The sequence below is a fragment of the Phodopus roborovskii genome, unplaced genomic scaffold (genome assembly GCF_943737965.1).
Source record: "Phodopus roborovskii unplaced genomic scaffold, PHOROB, whole genome shotgun sequence".
NCBI classification, from domain to species: domain Eukaryota; kingdom Metazoa; phylum Chordata; class Mammalia; order Rodentia; family Cricetidae; genus Phodopus; species Phodopus roborovskii.
The window spans coordinates 436215-460210 of NW_026126649.1; the positions used below are offsets into that span (position 1 = coordinate 436215).

The 23996-nt window shown below is 39.4% G+C and overlaps 1 protein-coding gene across 1 annotated transcript; it reads right to left on the reverse strand.

The window, feature by feature from the left end:
* Positions 1 to 3311: 3311 nt before the first annotated feature.
* LOC127213651 (NACHT, LRR and PYD domains-containing protein 9B) lies at positions 3312 to 23400 on the reverse strand. Its single transcript, XM_051174112.1, has 9 exons — positions 23072 to 23400; positions 16809 to 18405; positions 15041 to 15205; positions 13388 to 13552; positions 12602 to 12769; positions 10430 to 10600; positions 8736 to 8906; positions 6855 to 7025; positions 3312 to 3459 (listed from the first exon to the last, which is right to left on the reverse strand). The coding sequence occupies exons 1-9, from the start codon at positions 23340 to 23342 to the stop codon at positions 3312 to 3314; spliced, it is 3027 nt and encodes a 1008-aa protein (XP_051030069.1). The 5' UTR covers positions 23343 to 23400.
* Between the last annotated feature and the right edge of the window lie 596 nt (positions 23401 to 23996).

The following is a 23996-nucleotide window of genomic DNA, read 5'->3' on the forward strand; positions in this document are numbered from 1 at the left end:
CTTTTATTTTCTTTACTGAAGTTCTGAACAAACTACATTGCATCAGGCTAGCCTTGAACTCATATTAATATGACTGTCTAGGACTCAGTTGCCATGGAGTGAAGGGAACATTGTTTCAGTGTCTGTCTTAGTCTGTTTGTAGTTACACTGGATTGGATTTAAATTCAATGAACTAAATTCATTTTGCATGTGTATACATGAAACCTCCCAATTATGTGTTAAATAGGAGCTTTTCTAATCAGATCTAAGCTCCATGTGAACCTTTTAGAGTTCTTTGATATGTCTGAATATAACTGTTAGGGCAATGGCAGATGGTCGTGTTAATATTAAGAATATTATTTCTGGATGGTGTGACTTCATGGTTCATGTAGAATTAAAAAGGAGTAATGGTGGGTGGGGGAGTTGTGGTAATGGTCCATCTATGTATTTCAGTGGAAATGGCTTCCAAAAGAAAAAAAATCCCATTAGGAGAAAAGTGATGTAGAATACATCCATTTCTCTATGGAAGTTTTTTTTTTCCTGAGCTTAACATTATGTGAGAATCCCTTTAACCATAATACAACCTTTATAGGAAAAATAGTTTAAACACTCAAACTATTGATGCCACTTCTACAACCTGCTACTCCCTTACATGGCTGCCTTTTGTTTTCCACACATGGGTGGGACTCAGGTTCAGTTGTGAGAACTTCCTCAGGTTTTCCTTCAAAGTGTCAAGACTAAGATTTACAACATGACATTTCTGGTGCCCATAGCCACCAAATTGAAATCATCTCAAGTCCTGTCCTTTTTGTGCTAATGTAGTTCGGACAGTTGACAGTTGGTAAGAATTAGAAAGTTCTAGGATGGCTCATTGTGTTCATGATAAAATAGCAACTAGACAGTGTGAGAGGCTTGGTTGTACACATGCAATTTTTGCTCATTTTCATGGTGCTTTTCCTTCTGTGTGTGACAGGCATGTGTGGGGACTAAAAGAGTCCCTTGACAATGTCTATCAAGAGATGTCAAGGCTGGAATCTGGTCTCTTCCCCTTGTTGGAAGACTTGTTTCCCCTTCATCCCAGATAGGTTTTCTCAGTGTAGACATGGCTGTTGTGAATCATCCTCTGTATTCAGGCTGGCCTTGAAATCAGAGATCTGCCATCCTCAGCCTCCCGAGTGGTGGGATAAAAGTCACGCACCACCACTGCCCAGCAGTCTGGTTGGAAGAATATAAACATTTTGAGAACATTTATTGTTAGCTACTGATACTTCAAAAAAATCTATGCTTGTTTTGTTTGTTTTGTCATCTCGAAGCAGATTAATCACCACAAACCAGGAAATATCAGTTGTGAAAATGCCCCCACCAGATTGGCTACGTAGTAGGGTGCTGCCAGCTCAAGGGGGTGCCATCCTTGGGGAAGTGTCTCTGAGATGTATATTAAAAAAAATCTGAGCAAGCCATGAGGAGGAAAGGAGAGGGAGCCAGCTAGTAAGCATCTTTCTCCAAGGTCTCTATTCCAGTTCCAGCCTCAGTTTTCCCTGATGAATGAACTGTAAGCACAATAAACCCTCCCTCACCAAGTTGCTTTTGGTCAGTGTTTTATTAGAGCAATGATTTGATTTTTACAATACTGTCCTTTTGAGGTGCCCCACATCATGAAACTCAGAGCAAAGTAACTGTTACAAAAGTTGTTAGATTTTGAAGTAGACGTATCTGTAACTAGAGTCCAAAACTGAACTGCAAGCAAGTTATTCATAATAAAAGGTCAATTCAGTGTTTTTTTTAATACAACTACAATCATAATTTAATGGAATAGAAGGGGGTTGGCAGAGAAATGGATATGCTTGTCTGAGCTTTTACTCTGTAGTTGAAGCACACACATTGTCAACACTTTTCGAGTCAGAACTCAAAACAGGTGGTGTTGTAGCAGCAGGTCAGCAGTCGATTGCATTGTGGCTTTTCAAGAAGAAGGAAGTTAGCCTGCACCCACTCCAAGCCCTCAAAGCTGCCTTTAACTCCAGCTCCTTTGGATCCAGTGCCCTCTGGGGGCTTCCACAATTATATTACTTATGTACACACATAGGAATAATTTGATTGAAAATGAAAATGTAGGTTAAGGAAGAAATCTGCACTGCACTAATTGTATCTGTTAAACTGAAGATGAATTATTAGTATGGGAAAGGTCAGTTATTTCTATTAGGAAAGCTCAACTGAACTGGGAATATTATTTATAGATCCAAAAATAATAAGGACTGGAGAAATGGATCAGATATTAAGAGAAATTATTGCTCTTGCAGGGGACCCAATGGCAGATCATAATCACATGTAACTATGGTTCCTGTGATCATAGGCCCTCTAGATTTCCTAGAGATTCTGTACACACGTAGTACCTGTACATACAGTTGTTAACATACATATCCATAAAGGCAATATTTTCTTAAAAGGAAAACAATTATACAGTGGTTCTTGATGCAGCAGTTATCAACTTCCTTAATGTTGCAACTGTTTACTACATGTGTTTTGGTGAACAATAAAATTATTTCATTGCTATTTCATCTTGTAAGTAGGATAAATGATAGGCAAACTCCTTAGGGGTTATGCCTTCCATGTTTAGCACTATTCCTGTAGATTATATAAAATATTGTATAGAAGGACTAACTTTTTTATTTTGATGGAATAGGGACTAACAGTTAATAGGTATAATTTCTAGATGTTCATTATTTATGTGTGTGTGTGTGTGTGTGTGTGTGTGTGTATGTGTGTATGCATATATGTAGATTATTGTGTACTTGCATGAAGGTGTCTATGGAAGCTCATCTTAGGAATGAAGGTTGAATCATAGGTCTGATTCTTGGAATTACAAAAAAAAGGATGTTTTTAGATCACATTTCCAAGAAGTTTGGATTTCTTATTTTAACGTAGGGGATTCTAGATGTTATCTTTATGGTTCCCACTTTCTGCACTGTGATGTTTGTCTTTTAGGATCAAGGCATGAATTACAGATCATTTGGATGTTAGCTGCACTGAGAATGAGGCCAAGTGTAGAAATGTTGTAAACCTCGCTGCTGACCAGAACTGCCAAGAGGATCGGCGTCTCTTCAGTTTCAAACTCCAACACTAAGACAGCCACTAAGAAGCATCCATGTTTTCAGACATGCTTATTCTTTATTAAATGTGTGCTAAACCAAATATTGCAGAGAGGTGAGAAGAATAAAGACGGATGGCACAGAACACTGAAATAACCCTGAAATGAGCTACCAAGGTCAGGTGTGTAACTGGGACAGGGTATATAGGAGGAATATGAGAAAGGAAAAAAAATCATTGGTTCCAGATCAATTCTTGCTGTTCCACACCAGACAAACACCCCTCTTCTTCCTTTCCTCTTTGATCCAGGGAAAATGCAAAATATTCAGGTTAGTTTTCTTTTCCACACTTTCCAGTAGCATCTGTGATTCCTCAGAAAATGCAGATTTGTCCATTCTGTAGTGAAAAAGGAAGAGCTCTTTTTTATTTTTACTGATGTACTAATTTGTATCTGTTTCTGCAGGCACATGCTAGAGTGCACATGTCAAGGTTAGAGGACAGTTCATAGGATTCCATCCTCTCCCTTCCACTATGTGGGTCCCAGGTTGTCAGGCTCAGCGGAATGTGCTTTCACCCACTGTGTCCAATCACCATTCCAAATTTTGTTGCCAGTCATTTGTGTCACTTTACCCCTATGACTACGTCTCTTTGTCACTCTGCTCTGGGAATGAATTAGAGAAATGTACTGAGTGTGAAGGTCTGATTCTCTCCTGCAGAGTAGGGAACCTCTCACATATGTAGATATATAGTATAGACATTCATATAAATCATCTATAAAGATGTTAAGATTAAAGTTACTAAATATTGAAGTAAATATAACCCTTTCCATCCATTCATTGTTTAAATGAGTAACTACAATAATTACTCCTTATTCTGAATTATAACTTATTATGTTGAATTTTTCTTAAATTTGTATAATTAATGACACCATCACCACTCTACTAATCATCTATATTAAGCATGTCCCTTTGGCCACCCTAGACACTTTTATGAGACCATTGAAGTTTATGCTACACTTTAGCTCACCCATGAGTATGATGCTCTATTCTAACTGCCTGTTCTCCCACGCCATTATCGGTAAGCTTACAAAAACAAAATAAATAAATAAAAGTAAAAAATGGTTATCATTTTTATACCTATATTTAAAACAGTTTTCTCTTTGGGAGTTTTTATATGTATACAATGTATATTGATCACATCCTTCCCCATTACCCTCTGAGCCCTTCACATTCCTTTCCTACCTTAATGTTCTTTTCTTACCAATAGCTCTCTGAATCCAACAAGTGGTGCCGATTTATGATTGGATGTAAGTGCATGTGCTGGATCATATATGCACCTTACCAGGAAGCACATGTCTAAAGAAAACCTGTTCATTCTCCTTCCCATTGAAGCCATCAAATGTCCCCTGGCTCCTCAGCTAGTGGTGGGGGTCATGAACATCTCCTCTGTCCCTCCTAGAATATTGACTGACTTTATTGACTGACATGATGTGCTCATTCATGCAGGCAGCCATAGCCTCTGTCAGTTCGTGAGTGGATCTTCCTTGTCAAGTCTAGAAGAGGTTTTTTTGTAGCAGTCCTCCCAACACTTAAATCTTTCTACATCTTCTTCCTCAATGTTTCCTGAATCTTAAAAGTAAGGGACCAATGCACTTGGCCTGACACTATTTTAAAATTGTCTTAAGCAGTCACTCCACATAGTTATTATTTTCTTGAAAATTTTCCCTTAGACTCTTGGGCATTATGTCCCCCTTGAATTTAATAAATTAAGATATATATATATATATATATGTCTGATCAGCATATGTACAAGTCATGTCAACTTCCAATAAAGAGATAATACATTACCTGCCAGTCTCTTTTAGATCTCTTGCCCATATATCCCCTGCCTCTATAACCTCCCTAATACATTACCTGCCAGTCTCTTTTAGATCTCTTGCCCATATATCCCCTGCCTCTATAACCTCCCTTTCATTCAATTCTGCTCCAGCCTTAACAATCTCACTCGTACCTACCACTCTATTCCCACTCCCCAGCTCTTCTAATCTCATTCTAGCCTGCATATTACTGTCTATAGCCCCATTATAGGACCCAAATCTATAGGACAGAGGCATGAAGTAATACTTTTTTCCTCACAGAATATTCCTTCAAATATCTTCACCGGCACTCATCTAATCAACCTGAACTTATGCAGTAAGTTCTCTGGGCTGGGGTTGAACATTGATGGGTAATGTATGTAGGTTGCCGTGTTTGTAAATAGAATGGTAGTCCTTAGTTGAGTGTGCTTCCCAGAAGATATGAAAATGCTCGATCAAGGTGTGCCCAGTGGTATAATACTGGCATGAGATTTGTAGGAGTATCCAATTGCTCTTTGATTGTATTAAGATGCTTGCTACACAGGGGTGAAATAATGCCTGCTACTGTAAACACTGTCAAAATCCAATGGTCGAGGATATCATAGGCCCCAGAGGGAAACCTACTGTTGTTTCCTTAAATGGCATGTTGTCAAATTTTCTAAATATTTACATTTATACCCAAAGATGTGTATTTCTTATAGCATTGGTCAAAGAAGCTTTATCCCCTCTCTGGGAAGTAGTTAATGCAGAGATTCACAACTGGTCGAAAGTGCTTAGAGCAGGTGACTATGAATGATGAGCCATACATGGGTCATTTATCAACATTCCCTATGCAAGGCTCGGGGATCATCATGAAAGAAGAGGCAGAATGACCTTATGGGTAAGGACTGAGTTGGGAAGAAGCACTAGAAAATTCTTTGCTTTGGACATGATGTGACCATTTTATGCAGATCTACCCCTAGCAGAGGAACTATTAGTGTCTAATGGCTGCTGAGTGACAATGACTTTTAAGATTTGGCTGTTGGTCGGCAGCCCATGCTCCAGTGGATGACTCCATACCCATAGGCACATGATCAAAAGGACTTAGACTGTGTGGGTTATTAATTGTGATTGCAGGGTCTTTTCATGTTTGGAGTTGGTTAGTGGGGTGTGGCATATCATCAAAACATGTATATATGTGTATGAAAACTTCAAAGAATACATAAAATTATTAAAATGAATGTCTGGACCGGAGATTTGGTTCAGTGGTTAAGAGAACTGGATGTAGGTAGGAGGGTTCAACTACCTACACTCTCATGTTAGCACACAACTATTGCAACTCCCTGCAACTCCTTCCAAAGGGATCTATTTCCCCTTCTAGCCTTTGCACGCAATTGGCAGGCATGTGGTGTATAGAATTACATGCAGAAGAAAACAGCTACACCTAAACCTTTTTATAGATTAGTTGAATATAGAAAATTTTCCTTGACAGACCATTTAAGTGTCCTACAAAGTATGGTATGTGTATTACCCTTATACTTTTACTAAATGTTATATGATACCTACATATTATATTTGTGTGTGTGTTAATATAATGTGTTGTTATTATATAGTATTAATATAATGGTGAGAAGGGACAGAATGACCTTATGTGCTTTTTTTTTCATTCTGAGATTAGGTTACCCTATTTGCTATCCTTCTAAGCCCACTCGCTGAATAATCATTTTTTTAATATGTCCTTTAAATAAGGTGTTTGATGATGTTTGAAGTAATCACCACAGACTGTGGCACTCATGAGTAGATAGAAATCCAAAGATGAGTTCAATATCCCAGAGGACAAAGGTGGTCTTTCATATCGGAAGACCCCAGACCAGGGTCAGCAGGATAGAGCCTGAGCAAACAGGCATAAGAGCTTTCTCTGATGTCCCTTCCAACTCCGGAGACAGCTAGTGCTCACCCCAGCTCCTTCAAGTTACAGGCTTTATGATTCAGAGCCTCACAAAGCAGCTCCAGGCCATCAGGGTCAAAGGTCATCCAGTCCAGGTTCAGGCTGGTCAGGGTTCTGCATTTGGTGAGAGCCAAGGCAAGGTCTGCACAACAGCCAGTGGTGAACTCACACATATCTAACCTGTGACAAGGAAAATACCAGAAAAGGAATGTGATGTTTGGCGACAGTTCCAAGTTTTTGAGCAAAGAAATAACCAGTTTCAAATGGCTACACTATGCAAAAACACTAAGCAAACCCAGGTCTCATGGAACAGTATTTTTTTTAATCATTTTTGATATAACATCTATGTACGAAATGTGACTTCACTACATCTGTCTACTTGCCACACTTGGCAACTCCTCCCAGATATCCCTAATCCATACCCCAAGCAATTTTAATGTTTCAAACCCACTAAGTAAGTGGTTCTCAATCTGTGGGTCATGACCTGCTTGGGGTCAAATGTCAGACATCCTGCAATCAGATATTTACACTGTGATTCACAGTAGTAGCAAAATCATAGTTCTGAAGGAGCAACTAAAATAACTTTGTGGGTGAGGGTCTGTACAACATGAGCAACTGTATTTAAAGGGTCACAGCTTTAGGGTGGTTGAGAACCGCTGCACTATGCACAATTATCATTGCCTTAGGGGCTAGAGTTGAGGACTCTCCCCTGGAAGACAGGTAACCAGGCCTAATCTCTGAAGAAAATTGACTCTGCTTCCCTCAGCAGCCATCAGCTGCCAATAGCTCCTCAGCTAGGCCTCGGCTTGGGTGGCTCTGCTCTTTCTTCTGTCATTGTCACTGGCTTGATTCATGCCAGGCCCTGTAAATGTGTGAATCCCCTGTGTTAGGGCATAATGGAGAACCCATTTCTATTGCTTTGCTAAGGGGACATAACAAAAATTACCTTCTAAACCAATGGTGCTCCACCTCCCTAATGCCGTGACAGTTAAATTCAGGTTCTCATATGGAGGTGACACCCACACCACAAAACTATTTTCATTGCTACTTCATAACTTTAATTTTGCTACTTTTATAAATCACAATGTGAATATCTGAGTTATATGATGGTCTTAGATGACCCCTGTAAATGGACATTTGGTTCCCAAAGGGGCATGTCCTACATGTTGAAAAGCATTGTTCTAAATGCTGTGTATTATTCTTATGTTAGTTCTGCCCTGAAACCTCATGAGAGAAACTTCCCTTTGCAATGGACTGGTTAATACACAGGCTCACAGGGGTCAACATTGTGAGGCTGAGTCTAAAATACCTTGCCTCAAATGGAACATCTGTGTCATCCCTTCCCACAAGACTCAGAAACATCATAGGAGATGGGCCAGAAAGAGTAGAAGAACCAGATATTATCATGGGAAAAACATGACAGGGCCACAACAACTATTTTCTGTACAAGAATTAATACTTTTCTCAAAACTTGAGACTAGGCTCTGTGGAGTTACTCATAATCCAGTTGTATTAGTTGGGGTTTCTAATGCTGTAAAGAGACATCATGACACAGCAACTCTTATACACGAAGACATTAATTGTGGTGGCTCTCTTTCACTTCAGAGATTCAGTCTGTTGTCATCATGGAGGGACATGGTAGCATGTAGGAAGATATGGTGCTGGAGAAGCAGCTCAGAGTCACACTGTGTGTGGCTTGAACAAATATGAGACCTCAAAGCCCATCTCTGAAATGACACTTCTTCCAACAAGACCACATCGACAACAAGGTCACACCTCCTAATAGTGCCACTCTCTTGGGGAGCCATTTTCTTACAAACCACCACACACCCATGGATCCTCTAGCATTTGTCTTGGGAACATTTCCCACCATTAACAATAAGGACTCACCCAAGACACTGTAATTTACATTCAGGATTCATCAGAGCTTCACATAACTTTTTGACGCCAGAGTCTTGTATGTTATTGTTGCCCAGTTTCAGGGTCTTTATATTTTTATTGCAAGAAAGGACAGCAGAGATCCCCTCACAGCAGGCTGAAGTGAGATAGCAACCAGACAACCTGGGAAAACACATCAAAACAGACTGATTTATTATGAGGACCATTCCTTTTGTTTTACATTGTTCTTCATTATTATTTAGAATTCATATGAACCCCACATCTACCTCCCTCCACCTCACTTTGAAATTAATAATCTATTTTATTTTATTGTTGCAAGGAAATACTTATGTATGTATATGTATGTATATGTATTCATGCATGTGCGTAAATATGTAATGTACTAAGACCATTTAGCTTTGCCTGTATGTATTATATGTCCAGTGATTGCTTTACCATGTAAATCTTGTCTCTAGACTGACATATTCTTCCTCTCAACAGCCAATCATTAACTATCCTTTCTTTGTGAGACAAGGTCTCATGTCCTAATCTGGCTTCAGACTCATTCCATAGCTGAAGATGACCTTGAACTTCTAACCCTCCTACCTGCACCTTCCAGCACTAAGATCACACAGATTTGTAGCTATCACTATTTTTTAAACAGCCTGATGTACAGTCAAATACAATGCTTTGAATGATAAATAAGCATTCTACCAACTGAACTACATCCCTAGGCCATGATATTTCATCTTATTAGTTAAGGATTTTTAAATTTATTTATATGAATCAGAAATGCCTACGTCTGTCTGAAATACTGACGATGTCTCCATCTGGGTTACTCTGCTCCAGGCTGGCTCACTACAATTCTTCTGCCTTGATCTCTGCATCTGCTGTAGCTACCACTATCTCCCCTGATAAAATTACAGATGCCCTGAGAATAATTGGGGTACGTTATCCCTGAATTCATATATTTGTCCGAATGTCATCAGATGTTGAACTTCTGCCAGTATTAATAGAATACCTCTCAAATGCTCCCTTAGACCCAAGCTCATGGGTCACCAAGGCACTTACAATAATGACTAAGAGAGGAGTTGGGGTACAGAAGATAATTGGTATAAGGTAAGTGAAGATAAAGAATGTGATGAATGAATAGATGTTAAGTGTAGACATCAGGCAGATATGTTATGTGTATAAGGAACATAAAATAATTAGTATATGATGTTTAGATTGATACTGAAGAGGTGATATGCAGATTATTATAGGAAGAGTGCATAATATGTTAGCAAACACAACTAATTTTTAAATGGAAATAAGGGGAAAAGTTAAATTCATTGATGATAGATAATAGGTGGGTAGACATATGATAGGCATGTATGGATACATAAACACATACATAGATTCATGATTTATAGAGGTATAGACACATGATTTATGCAGGTCTAATAGGTGCATTAATGTTTTACCACCCAGGGGACTCCTGGAGCCTCTGTGGCTTCATTCATTAGAGCAGTAATCCCATTGCTGGGGACTCACCTTCGTGTCCCTATCACCAAGAGCACCAAGTTTTAAGACAGCCTTCATAGCTGGTAGGCTTCACCACAGAGTCTGAGAGGACACTGACATTCTGAAAACTCTACCCTCCCACTTCCTTCTGAAGGCCAACATCAGAAAGTGCATTCCCAGAAGGGATGAGAACACACTCCTACCATAACTCCTGTACAGGGCACGCTGGGGCTTTCAAAGCTTCACACAGAATGTTCACTCCAGTATCTTCCAGGAAATTTGAGCCCAGGTCAAGCAGAGAGAGGCATTTATTGCACAAAAGGGCTTCATAGAGATGGCTACAGCCAATGAAGGTGAGACAGCCATATGACAACCTGAGAAGAGGATTCCACATCTGCAGCTCACTTATTGTCACAACATTTCATGCAATACTGGCATGTTCTCTCTATGCTGAAATTCCACTTTGCATGAAAATGTACAGAAAGGGGCTGTTCCCAGATGAAGGCCCTTACCACCAAGTCTGAGTACCTGAGTTCAATCCCACATAATGGAAGGAAATAACCAGCCCCATGAGTTGACTGCTATCCTCCATATGTGTGTCAGTAAACACACACACACACACACACACACACACACGCACACACACACACAGACACACATACACACACACACACACACACAATGGGATGGAATTTTTTTTCAAACAAAAATGTTGATAACCCAAGGTTATATATCACCATAGATTTTCCAAATTTGACCAATTTGTAAACTTGTTTGCTAATCAACTAATTCTTCCACCTATCAGAAATTCACTATTGCAGACTCATGCTCTAGTGTGATTTCTCCTATTAAATTTAAATTTGTATTTGTTGTCTGTGTGAGTGAGTGTACATCTGTGCAGGTGCGCATGGAGGTGGAAGTCAGACGACAAACTCATGGACACATGCTAGAACAACACCCACCCCCCATTAGACTGTCAGTGGCCTGAATTCATTTATTAGATGGGGCAGTTTCACAGTAAGCCCCAGGGCTCTTGTAGTCTCCCTGTCTTCAGTGTGTCACCACACCTGGCTTTTTCACATGGGTTCAGGGGATCAAACTCATGTCATCATGCTAGATTGGACAGTATTTTACCCACTTAGCTGTTACTCCAGGCCAATGCTGTTATTTTATTTGAAATATTTTTCCTAGTCCTATAATATTTAGTCCTACCTCTTCTGAAACAGCCTTCATTTCCTATAGTGCATTTTTTTCCTTTTCTTTTACAAGTCTCATTTCAGGACTGGAGAGATGGTGCAACATTTTAATGTCACTGCTGATTTCAGAGAATCTGGGGTTTAGGGAGAAGCACCCACATAACACCTACACACAGTGCTACAAGTCTCCTGCAAATAGAGCTCCATGGGACTATTGACTCCTCTGGCCTCTGCCTGCTCATGTACTCTTGTGCTACACAGAAAATTATACAAATGCTCTCATGTATTCAACCCAGGTCAAAACAAAGGCACTGATAATTTTATATAAAACTATCCCCAAGCCAGATGCACAATTTTTTATACCATGCAAATAAATTTCATGTTTGGACTTGTGGAACATCACTAAGACTCATGATATGCAAATATTCCAAATAATATAAATGAAATATGAAACATTTCTGGTCTTGTCATAAACAGTGCCTATAAGGGATACATGAACGAGGTACTTAATGTGCAGTTCTTGTCTTCTGTAAACAGATGTCTCCATAATGGTCAATACTTAAAGCTCTTACATTTTGTATGCATGTTCACATCTGTAATCTGCACATGTACATATTAGTGCATGAATACATGATCACAGAGGACAATTAATTTTTTTGTCTGTATGCTCTTTCTCTTCCAGGAACCCAGGTATCACTGACCACATTTCCCAAGTTTATCTGCTATGGCTTCCATGAGACAATAGTCTAGCAGAGTGCTACCATGAGGAATCAACCTCAACCTCAGGGCAGGAGACAGCACACAATAGCTTAATAAGATATAGGAAGGCCGGTCTCAGAAAGGAATATTTTTTTTTCTTGTTTATATTCTCCTTTGGCCTAGTAGCCAGTCTCTTTCCAAGGGCATTTTGTTTCCATATAAATAATTTTATCTTAATGGATATGATTATTAAAGAATTTCAGAGCTACCTTTACCTTTTCTATAGTTGATCTCATGTATCTCTGCATATATTTGCTCCACTTACTGACATGTTACTGAGGCATGTACTAGTGACTATTTCATGACACATCTCATGGCTTCCTGCAATCCTCAGTGGCCATTTAGTCAGCTTCATAATAGTTGCACCCATATGTAGGGTTCGGCAATGTCCCCAGAGCCTTCTCCCCAAGACCAACTCACATCAGTGTTTCCAGGACACAGCTCGGATGCTTCAGGATTTTACACAGTTTCATCACTCCTTTATTCTTCAAGGGATTTTCAACCAATGATAGATGTTTCACCTTGCATTTGGTTAGGGAAGTAGCAATTACACCACAAGCATCACTGGAGATGTCACATTTCCCCAACCTACATGTGAGATACATGCCACAGGTTAGGAATAATATCTTTAGGTCATCTAGGTATCACTGCCTATTGTTCAAACAGATGTCCCAGATTCTAATGCTGCATGTACCAGTCCACATCTACATCATAGGCTTATTCAATCCATAAGTATAATTATGTGACGATCATGATGAATGATAGAAGTCTGATTGATAAAATATCCAAGCCACTGGTTTTCAGACATGGATGACTTACTCTCAAGAATCCATTTAGGAATGTTTGGTGGTTTTATTGTTGATCACAAAAACCAGCAGAGATAGGGTGTTATGAAAATGTAGTGGGTAGAAGCCATGGCCTTTGATGCACAGATAGACCACATTTTAAAAATATGATCTTTAACACTATTTGATTGATTACTAATCTCAATGAAGCACACACACACATGCGCGCGTGCACGCGTGCACACACACACACACACATACACAACACATACAGGAATTTTTAACAAAGAAAAATATCGTAATGAAAACTCCTTTTTACACCTTGTACCATGCAAAGCAAAACTTTCAAAGTTAAGCCTAAAATGTGATTTTTAAAATAATTTTAGAGAAGCCACTGATTGTAGACAATGCCCTGACTTACAGCAGCTCCTCTACTCTGCATGTTGGACATTTCAGCACCGAGCAAATATTCTCAACTACATCACTGGAGAGATTAGTGCCATAGAGGTTCAGAGATTTCAGATGAGGTAGTCGAAGAAGTGTGGAAAATAATGCACCATCTCCAAAGTTAGTCATGAAGGAACATCTGTGGAGTAAGTTCAAATGGAACATTATATATACCAGGCAGTGTGGCTACATGACAAAGCAAATGCTCACATGCTCTTCCACACTTTACCTTACACCATGTTTATTTGGGCATTCTAGTTACCCCACAAATTCTCACTGGTTAACTCCAAGTGCCAGACAAACAAAGAGGCTCAAGCTTTTCCTATTTCCCCCTTTTTTTCTATTTCCCCCAACTCTGCGTAGCATGCAGAACATTCTAAGAAGACACACACATATCCTCATATTAACAATGCCTATTATGGCTAATCGATATTTCCAAATCAACAATATCTTGGTAAGGAAACCTGAATTGAAGAATTGCCCCCATCACTTTAATATCCATAGAAATACCAGTGTGAGTAGCATTATGCCTGGGCAGATATATGTGCTGTGAATCAGAAAGGTTGCTGAGCAGGCCATGGGGAGACAAGCCAGGGAGCAGCATTCCTCCATGGTCTTTGCTTCAGTTCCTATCTTCATGTCCTTGCCCTGAATACTCTTGGTGATTATAATCTAGGAGTGGTAAAATAAGAATAAACCCTTTTGTTCCCCAGGCTGCTTTTGCCCATGGTGTCTATCACAGCAGAAGAAACCAAACCAGACTAACACCTTATGTATAATACATATTGAGGACTATTAATACAAGCATAATTCCTCACTGTGTATTGCAGGGGAAGCACCATTTTTCCTCAAGGACCAATGTTTTGTAGTTGTTTGAAACAGAGATTTATGTGCAATCCTGAAGTGTTGTAAAATGTACTCTGTAGACCATGCTGGCCTCCTACTGAGAGATCTGTCTGTCGCTGCCTCCCAAGTGTTGGGATTAAAGTCATGTGCCACCATTTGCCAGATTAGTAAATACCAATGTGGTTTATGCCATCAAGAAAAGTAAATGTGTCTTCTTTATGCTTTTTGTATCTATTCATTTTCAAGGTTGGGTTAATGTAACCAAACTTATGTGTCATCATATTTCATGGTGAGTAAGAAATCATTGGGCAGAATATATGGCTCAGTGATGAAGAACACATACTGTACTTGTGGAAGGTTGAACTTCTGTTCCTAGCACTCATGTTGGGCAGCTCACTTATTCTGACTGACTCTACACGACCTAATTCAGATGTAAACATGCATATACACAATCAAAATAACCTTCAAAATTGGACTTTTCATTAATATCCATTACAGTCTCTAGAAATTAGTCAGTTCCTGTTGGGTATGAACAAGAATACAACACAGACACATACATCACAGACACACATGTGCACATACAAATGTATAGGTGTATAGATATTTACAAACCACCTATAAATCTTATGAATGTATGTGACATAGAAAACGTTTAAATGTGTGACTCCTGCCAATATTGTATTTGTTACTTTGGGTTTGGCTCTATATTTCTATAAATTAGTGTTCTTCGAGTAGAGAAGGAATTTCACCTATTTACAGTATGGGCGACTATCAAACTTACGACAAGCTTTGCAGCTTAAAAGCATTCAGAGGCATTGTAGTAGATGGAGACATTGATGCACAAAGATCCTGAATCACGGTTTCATTGAAATTACAGCTCTCCATATCCAGCACTTGCAATTTCTGGAAAACACTGCAGAACTCACTCCATTCTTGGGTTACTTTGCTGCAATGAGATAACATGTTTTTCTATGGCAGTCAATGAAATTCTAGACATTCCTAAGAAGGGAAGATCACTTCCAACTACCTGAGGGAGTACACATGGCACATAGACATACATGCAGACAAGACACAAATATACATTAATTAAAAGTAGATAAATATTTTTAAAAAGTAGCACACAAGAGACAGACAGCAGAGGGAACAAGCACTGTGGGCTACAAAATGGCATCTTCTAGGTATTGAATCATTACTACAGCCTTAATCCCATAAGATCTATGCATCCCTCCACTGCCTGCAAAAAACCTTGACTGTTTCTACTCAATCATGTATTGGAGAGGGATTCACAAGACCCTACCAATTTCTGCTAAAACATTGATTCCCTGTAGACTCAGGGAGAGGAGCAGTCATCTCCAGTTTTGTACACACAAGTCAGCCACCCGGGGTCCTATGCACAGTTGCAATCCCATGGACACACTCATAGCCCTAGTTAAACTCAATTGCTGACAAAGTAAAAGATACAAATGTGAGAAATGATGTAATGAAGAAGTTGGGGTGATGGTTGGAAGGAGAACAGCACTGACCAGACGGTGAGAGTAACCACAGTGCATGATATATGTCTGTATGAAATTGCAAATGAATTCACTGAATAAAAATTATAATGACGAATCGTGGCCTGGGGTGAGAGGGACTAAATTTGGTTTTGGGAGACTCATGGTTAATAGCTATCCATAACTGCTGAAGACATCCACCCTTGCACTGTTCTTGGAGTGAGAAAACATGACTTCTGTGCAAATTCAGAAAGATTACTTGCAACCCCTTAGTGAAGAGTCACCTACATCCATTAATATCATAAAAGATGCAACACATTTGAAAGATCAAGTATGAGCCAGCAGACTAAGCCAAATGCAAGGCAAGCCAACCAGAGCAATGTAATATGAACACAGCTTTAAACCAGACGCGAGTTCCCACATCCTCTACCATGTAGTTTCCAGAGCACTAAACAAACATGCTATGGATGAAGGAAAGAAGCCACACACTGCAACAAAGCTCCTTGTATTTCCACCTCACACTGGCCTTCGAACATATGTGTTCTTTGTATAAATGGAGGAACTTCATATTGCTGTTTAGGGCTACATAGATCCAAACAGCAATGGCAACACTCAACCAAAATCCTTCCTGACTAAGCCATCTTAACAGTCAAGCATAGACATATAAGAACTTAAGAAAAAAAAAAACATGCTGGAGAGAGAAATCAGTGGTCAGGAGTTTTCTGTACAAGAACGAGGAAGTGAGTTCAGATGTACAGACTGACATAAATGGCTGGGCCTGTATGCATGAGGCTGTTGCCACAGCATGAAAAAGAGGAAACAGGTAGATCCTGATATCTTACTGGACAGTTAGCCTGATCAAAATGGTGAGCTTCAAGTTTTGTGAGAGACTGTCTCAAGGGATTAATATGGAGGACAATAAAGAAGAACACCACATCTTCCAACTTTTTCATGATTTCCTAAGGATACAGTGTGCATACAAACACACCTATCAAACAATGCCCTGGACACTAAGGTGAATTGGAAAGAACTGAAGACAAGGTTCAGAGATGTACTCACATCTTCTCTTCTGTAAAGTATTCTAAGTCACACTCTTCTGGGTCATAGATTTCTGAGAAAATTCTGTGATCTATATGCAGATGAAGTTTCTTTATTTTTTGAGATTTCTGCAGATAAATTTTCGCCAATGACAATTCATCTACATTACTAATATCAATAGTCATTTCTTCAAATAGATCCAACACTTGTGTTACAAATCGTTCCTCTTGGTTATCTAGCAGGCCATCAAACAAACTCTGGGCACTCACTTTCCCACTGCACTCTCCTTGACTCAAATTACTAATGCATTTGAGGATTTCCCGTTTTGTCTCCTGGAATGGTATAAAACCAAAGTGTGGTCTCAGCATGGTAGCAACTTTTTCGGTGGCAATTCCAAACACAAATATCCCAGTAATGGACCAGTGAGTTTCTCCATGAGAATAGAACCCATGCCCATAGATTTCTCTTAGAAGCTGGGGTAGGCTTCCAATAATGGGGTGAGGTTTGTCTTTGTCTTGTCTGAGGAAATAGAACAGGGCAGCAAAATAACACTGTAGTGCAGGATGATAAAACACGAAACAGTCACCTCGTGTATTGAGAAAATTCATTCGCAGCCACACTGTCTGCTGAGATTCACATATCCCATTCCTCCTGAGATCCTCAGACTTAAACACAAACACCCATTTCCAAATTCCTTCCACAGCCAAAGTACACAGGGTCTTTAATCGGGCTCTGTTCTCTTTAGATGGAGTGTTGGCATACTCTGATCTGAATGAGCTCAATGTAAAGCTCGTGTATATCCCTGCACTTGTTTCACTATATAAGTTTACTTCCTCTCCCCTGTCACACTGCCACTTTATAGTACTACAGGTCAACCAGCATATGTAAGGATTTTTGCATATCAAGAACAATGGTAGACAGGATTCTAAATAATTAAAGACTTCTAAGCCTTTCTCAGCATTTTTGAAGAAAAACATACAATATAACTTTATAGCTGGGTTAACAAATTCTCCAATATATATGGTCCTTGGATACTGTAGCAATGGAGATATTTTTTGTTCACTTTGGCATCCCAATTCAAGAAGCAGAGAGGATTCTGGGAGCATTACTTTCTGTAGCAAACTGCTCAAGACAATCTGTGTTGGCATACTCTTCCTCCAGTCACTGCATAAGTTTGTCCGGAGTTCCAAGTCAAACTTCAGGTAGTCAAATCCCTCCAGGATAAACAAGATTCTTCTAGGATCGGATAAGACATCATCCAGCATCTCTGAAGACTCAGATAACTTACTTGAGATGAGCTGAGCTAAGCTTAACTCAGTGGTGTTGTTAAGCGAGATGAGAGAGAAGAAGAAAACATACTGAAATCTGTTCTGCCATAAGATTCCTGATGCCCAATCCATCATTGCTTTTCTTAAGAAAGTGCTTTTGCCTTCTCCTTTATTACCCAGGACAACTGCAGTGACTGGCTCCAACTGAGGACCAAATACTTCTTGCAATTCTCTGTACTGCCTTTCTAGAGTTAATTTGTAGTCTAAATCAGGCATATGAACGTAGTTCTCCCGGGTCCATATGTATTTAAATATAGTCTTCATAATCTCTCTGTATGAACTTTGTTTATCTGAGTTTGACAAAATCAGAACACAAGGCAGTTAGGAATAGAATGCTCTTAAGAATCAATTGCCAATTTTCTAAAATGCATGTCTAAAGTAATCTACACATCTGGATGAACAGTGAGGCCATAGGTCCCAAAGTAAGGGGAAAAGGAGAAGAGCCACTCACCCCTTCCTATGAAACACGTTTCCGTTTCCCTTCAACTCATGTTTTTCTGCCCTTTACATGACAATGTTTAGACCTGACCCTAACCCAACCAACAACCAGTTCTTTCTACACCCACACCTCTACATAGAGACCTTTACTGTATGCAAATCTTTCCCTGTAGTAAAGGGGTATATGAATATTTTAGAACGAATAAAAGTAAGGGAGGACTCCAGAAGCCTGGGGTAATCAACGAAAGTAAAAACCCGTGCTCCCTCTAGAGTCAATACTCTTGATATGTAGGGACTTTACCTACAAAACAAACAAACAAAACCACTACAAAGAAAATTAACTCAACTTTCACTTTCCTTGGAATTTTCCTCCTCATAACTTAATTCACGGATAAAAAGAACTCACTACCTAGCAACACTCATCTTAGTACACCCCTGTGGCTTGAGCCTCAGGTGCTCAGTTGGTAATATCACCCCATCCAGGGTTATAATGTATTTGATATTGTCTGTGAAACTATTATGAGTGAACTGGAAACTCGCCATGAATTTTGGGGAATGCATTACAAATTAACACAGGACAAAGTATCTCCCGGAATAAATTCATGACACCTTCATTTTTACCTAATTCATGAGTGATGATTCAGAATGGTGTTGTTACTAAAGTGTAAAACTTTCTTGCCTTCAGTAAGTCACAAGTCATTCTATTTATAAGTTTTCTGTTTGATTTACATGTTTATAATTCCATGCTTAGTTAAAGCAAAATTTGATTTAGGCAACAAGAGCATGAAACAAACTTTGGACTTATGATTAGAAGTCCAAGGAAAACAATCCTGATGTGGCTGTCAGATTATCCTTTTGTCAATCTTAAGCATCTCATAGCTTTACATATGCTATTTAATATATGTGGATCAATGTCTTAAGCCAAATGAGATTAACAAAATTGTTTCTCTAGTCATTTATGGGGGTATTTCCAGGTGATCAAGCAGTACACTTTCATATTTTCCCAATAACATCTGCAGCCAGCTTTCTGAGGGCAAGAGCCGTCTATCCTGAGATTTACTGGGACTTGTGCCAGTGCCTTGTGAATTACAATAAATTAAAAGTACTTGATCTTCCAGAGGACCTGGGTTGGCTCCAGGGATCCCTACCCTCTACTGGCCACCACAGGCACTGCATGCAGGTACACACACACAAACACACACACACACACACACACACACACACACACAAACACACACACTTCAAAAATCCTTTCAAAATAATTGTGTCTGTACACTTTAAAATGCTAGGAAACCGTTATTATTTTTTTTAAAAAAAATGCTATATTCACACATTGTAAAGTGTTAAATGCTGCGTTGTCAACACGGTTCAATGGATGGGGACACATAACCAACTCCAACAGGTCGGCCTAAGATCTCCACTTGTGCTCACTTGTAAAACCACACAGAAATAAGGAAACACATCAACAAGGTTTGGAATAGTAGCTAAGAGGTTAATTGTGAATATTGCTTTTGCAGAGAACCTGAAATAAGTTCATAGTACCCACATCAAGTGGTTCACAAATGCCTGCAACTCGAACTCCAGGGAATCTGACTCTCACCTCCAGGAACCTGCACTCTTGAACATATCCACTTGTTGTAACACATGTATAAACCTAAATTAATGTAAATTTATATGTTAAGGGTTTATGTGATGGATAAGTAAATATTAAGATTGGAAGAAGTTTCACTGCTACTTTATTGGTAACCATAAGGTCTAGATTTCTATTATACATAACTTGTGCCTGAATTCATAAGTTTCTTTTCCTGTGCCCAGTGTCTGTGGATCATGATGTATGTTTCTGTCTCTCCAAGCAGAAAATAGATAACATCTATATTTTCCAATTTCATCACAATGGGGGGGTCCTGTCATCTGGAGAGGAAAAGCCACCAATAATGTCTCTTAACAGTCAAGGTAACTTCCAAGTAAAAACTTGCACAGCCCCAATGAATTCACTGGGCCTGGGAAAACTTGTTATTGGAAGAAAGGGTTGCACAGGTCTACAGAGAACAGGCAGTTAAGTCAGTCATGCTATTGGAAATCTATCTGCTGCATGCTGTTGCAGGTTCTGTGGTGTACATGGCCCTGAAACTTACTTGCAATTGAGGGTATCTTACCACTTGCCATGTGTGTAATTCAACCCCTTAAAATGACCCAGGTGTCACTACTTAATCAAATGAATGGTTAAAATGGTTAATTTAAAAAAAAAAATCATTAGATATCTATGTGTAGCCAGGCAAGCAGAAACCTCAACTATGTCAAAATGACTCTAGCTCCATGGCTCAGTAAGAAGCCTCCATGCTGCAATCACTCTGATGGTAGTAGCCTAAAAAGGACAAAATCTTTAGGTGAGAGGAACTAGAATTTGTCCTGCTTCAATTGAGTTTATTTTTTCTTCTTCTGCTTTTAGATACAAGGTCCTCTGTAGAGCAGAATGACCACTAAAGTGAAGGCAGCCCTTATCCTCCCAAACTCTCCCTTTGCCTCTACCTGTGGAGCACTAGGAGGAGCTAGACTGCATAGATGTATGGCCAGATTAGAAACATTCCCCATTGGCTGGTACATGTAAAGATTTGCTCCCCAGTTAATGGTCTTGTTTGGAATTTTAACAGAGTGGCTTTTCTACAGAAGGATGTTGCTTAGGGGCAGGCACTGAGAGTTTATAGCCTCACCATATTTCCAGTTTATTCTCTCAGTTTCATGCTTTTAGAGAGCTTCCTGCCCTTATGAAAACACAGGCATGTTTATATCTCTCTCCATGAGAAGGTATAAAATGTGATAAGCCAAAATAATGTCCTTTTCCGGGAGTTGCTTTTGTTCATTGTTCATTGTGTTTAATCACAGTTACCAAAAAATACCCGATTAAAAAAAAAAAAAAACAAAAAAACAAAAAATACAAAACAACAACAACAACAACAAAAAATAATAACTTGACCTGTTTTTCTCCATGTCTTGTAACATGTGTCAACTTGGTCCTTGACAAATTCCTGGATACTTATCCCAATGAGGAAACAGATATAGTGATGCTGGTCATCTTGATGAAGCTGACTAGACAACAAATCTCATGACAAAGGACCAGCTAAATGATGCACATGGTTCCAGATGCATCATCACTTTTGGCTGATAGCAGTGACACAGCATCTTTAGATCATAGTTCTCCCAAAGGATCATGAAAAAACAAACACATTGTAATATGTTGATAGCTAGTGTGTATCTAAAATATGGGATTATGTTGGCAAATTATTCGCAACAATCCCTGGAAGGCTTGTGATATGTTCCTCCACCTGGAGATCATCCAAGGCTAAAAATTTGAGGCCTTCCTCTACTGTCTCAAGAAATTCATAGGAAATAAATTTAACGTTTCTGAGAAAGGAAATGAAGGCCTATTCTTAGCACTACATGTCTGGCCAAAAGAATAAGAACTCCACCACCCACCCACCCCCCCCGTGGGGGGGCTAACAAGCCTTTAATCCCTGCACTTTTAGGAGGCAGAGGCAGAGGCAGGGGGGATCTCTAATCTGTGAGTTAGTACCAGTACAGCTTTCAAAAAGCACAGAGAAACCCTGTTGGGGGAAAAAAAATCCAATAAAGTAAAAAAATAAAAAATAAATAAATAAAAGAACTCCATCTCAGCACAGTGTGGCACAGTGTTCCTGAAGCCCCAGAAATCAGGAAGCTGAGGCATGAAATCATGAGTTCAAGAGTAGTCTGGTCTATAAGGTGACTTTGAAGCCAGCGTTGACTACATAGTCATACATATTCAAATATAGAAAGAAAAAAACAAAATGAGGGAGAAAGGAATGGAGGGAGGGAAGCAGAATGAAGAGAGTGAAGGTAGTAATTCTGTGATGAAACACATTGTTTTCTATTCTTATTTTTAAAAACACAGGGACAAATAATTTTATTGTCGAATAGAAAATATAATGTTAATGATAGGATCTGCTTTATCTGTTTCTCTCAATCCTACCTTTCATGTTATTGGTAATGGTCATGTACAGTAGGTTATTTTCCCCAACCCCAGTTAAAGGATGATGTATGTAACAATCATTCGTGTCCTCAGTGCAGCCCTCCTTTACTCTTAGGACAGCAGTGACATAAACTTCACATTATGGTTCTAAGCTTGGTGTTTTTTGTGGGAATCCTAGAAGTGGAAGTGGGGGTGTCTGTGACTGTATCTTCACCTGCTTATAGGACCCATTTCCTACTACAAACATGCCTAGCCTAGTCTGGATAAACTGTTTGTGCCTAGACTTATTTTGTCTTGTCTCACCATTTCATTAGATATTCCTGAGTAGCCTGCACTTTTCTAAAGGGAAATTCAGGAGCAGTGGATCTGGGGGAGAAGGAGGTGTGGAGGAGTGGGAGGAATGAATGGAGGGGAAACTGGTCAGGATGTACTATATGAAAGAATTTTTAAAATCCAGCTTATATGGGGCTAACTTTCCCCCTCGTGTTCCCTCTCCCTCCATGATCATTTACCTCTTCTCAGCTCCTGAGTCATAATCCAGAGGTCATTTCTTTTGACCTGTAGAAACAGTTTCAATGCGATGTCCCATGCCCTTCCTGGATAATGTGTATTCAACAGCATTTCCATGTCTTTTCTTGAAATCATCTCAATCTCAGTCCAAGGAATTGGCTTGAGTTTAAATTGCTCTGACACTTTCCTGAGCAGCTTTTTAAATGTCAGGAACTCTGCATCTCTGAGCTTTTGCAGGCAAAGAGTTAAGCTATATCCAGTTGTTTCCTCCATCTGGAATGATGAGCCAGGACTTCAGAGGTTGATAAATCTTCAAAGCCAAGAAAAAAGTGACACCTGGGCAACAATGACATGAGAAGTCTCAATTTAAAAAGGCTCAAAGTTAGTAATGTCATGCATTCCTTCCTTCAGATATGGAAGGCTCATCCTTCACACTTTCACTATAATGCATGGGAAGTAGTGTTAAAATTATGCGAATTCCACAGTCAGAGAAAATAATCCTTCAAAGCAATTTATAGAGCAGTGAAGTTATTAATAGAGCCAAATAAGGAGTGTTAGTACTGTCTTTGTGCCTGCCACATTGTACTCCTAAGGCCATGGCTTAGAACAGTTAATAAACCAGAGTCCTTGTGAGAAACTATCTATGAATTTTAACACACTGGAATTGGATTGTTTTCAAACTATGTTTGGTGTAGCTTATTTGTTCAAAAATCCCCCCCTCATAAACCTTGTTTCCTTGTGTAATTGCTATGGCTGCCCTGGAACTGAATTATACACCAGGTTATCCTCAAACTCAGAGTCATCTGACTCTGCCTCCCATGTGCTAGTATTAAAGGCAAGATCCAACATGCCTGCCTCCAAAAAGGTTTTTAATTAAAACGTGTTATGTTGTGTGTTTTGCTTGCATTTTTGCCTGTGCATCATGTG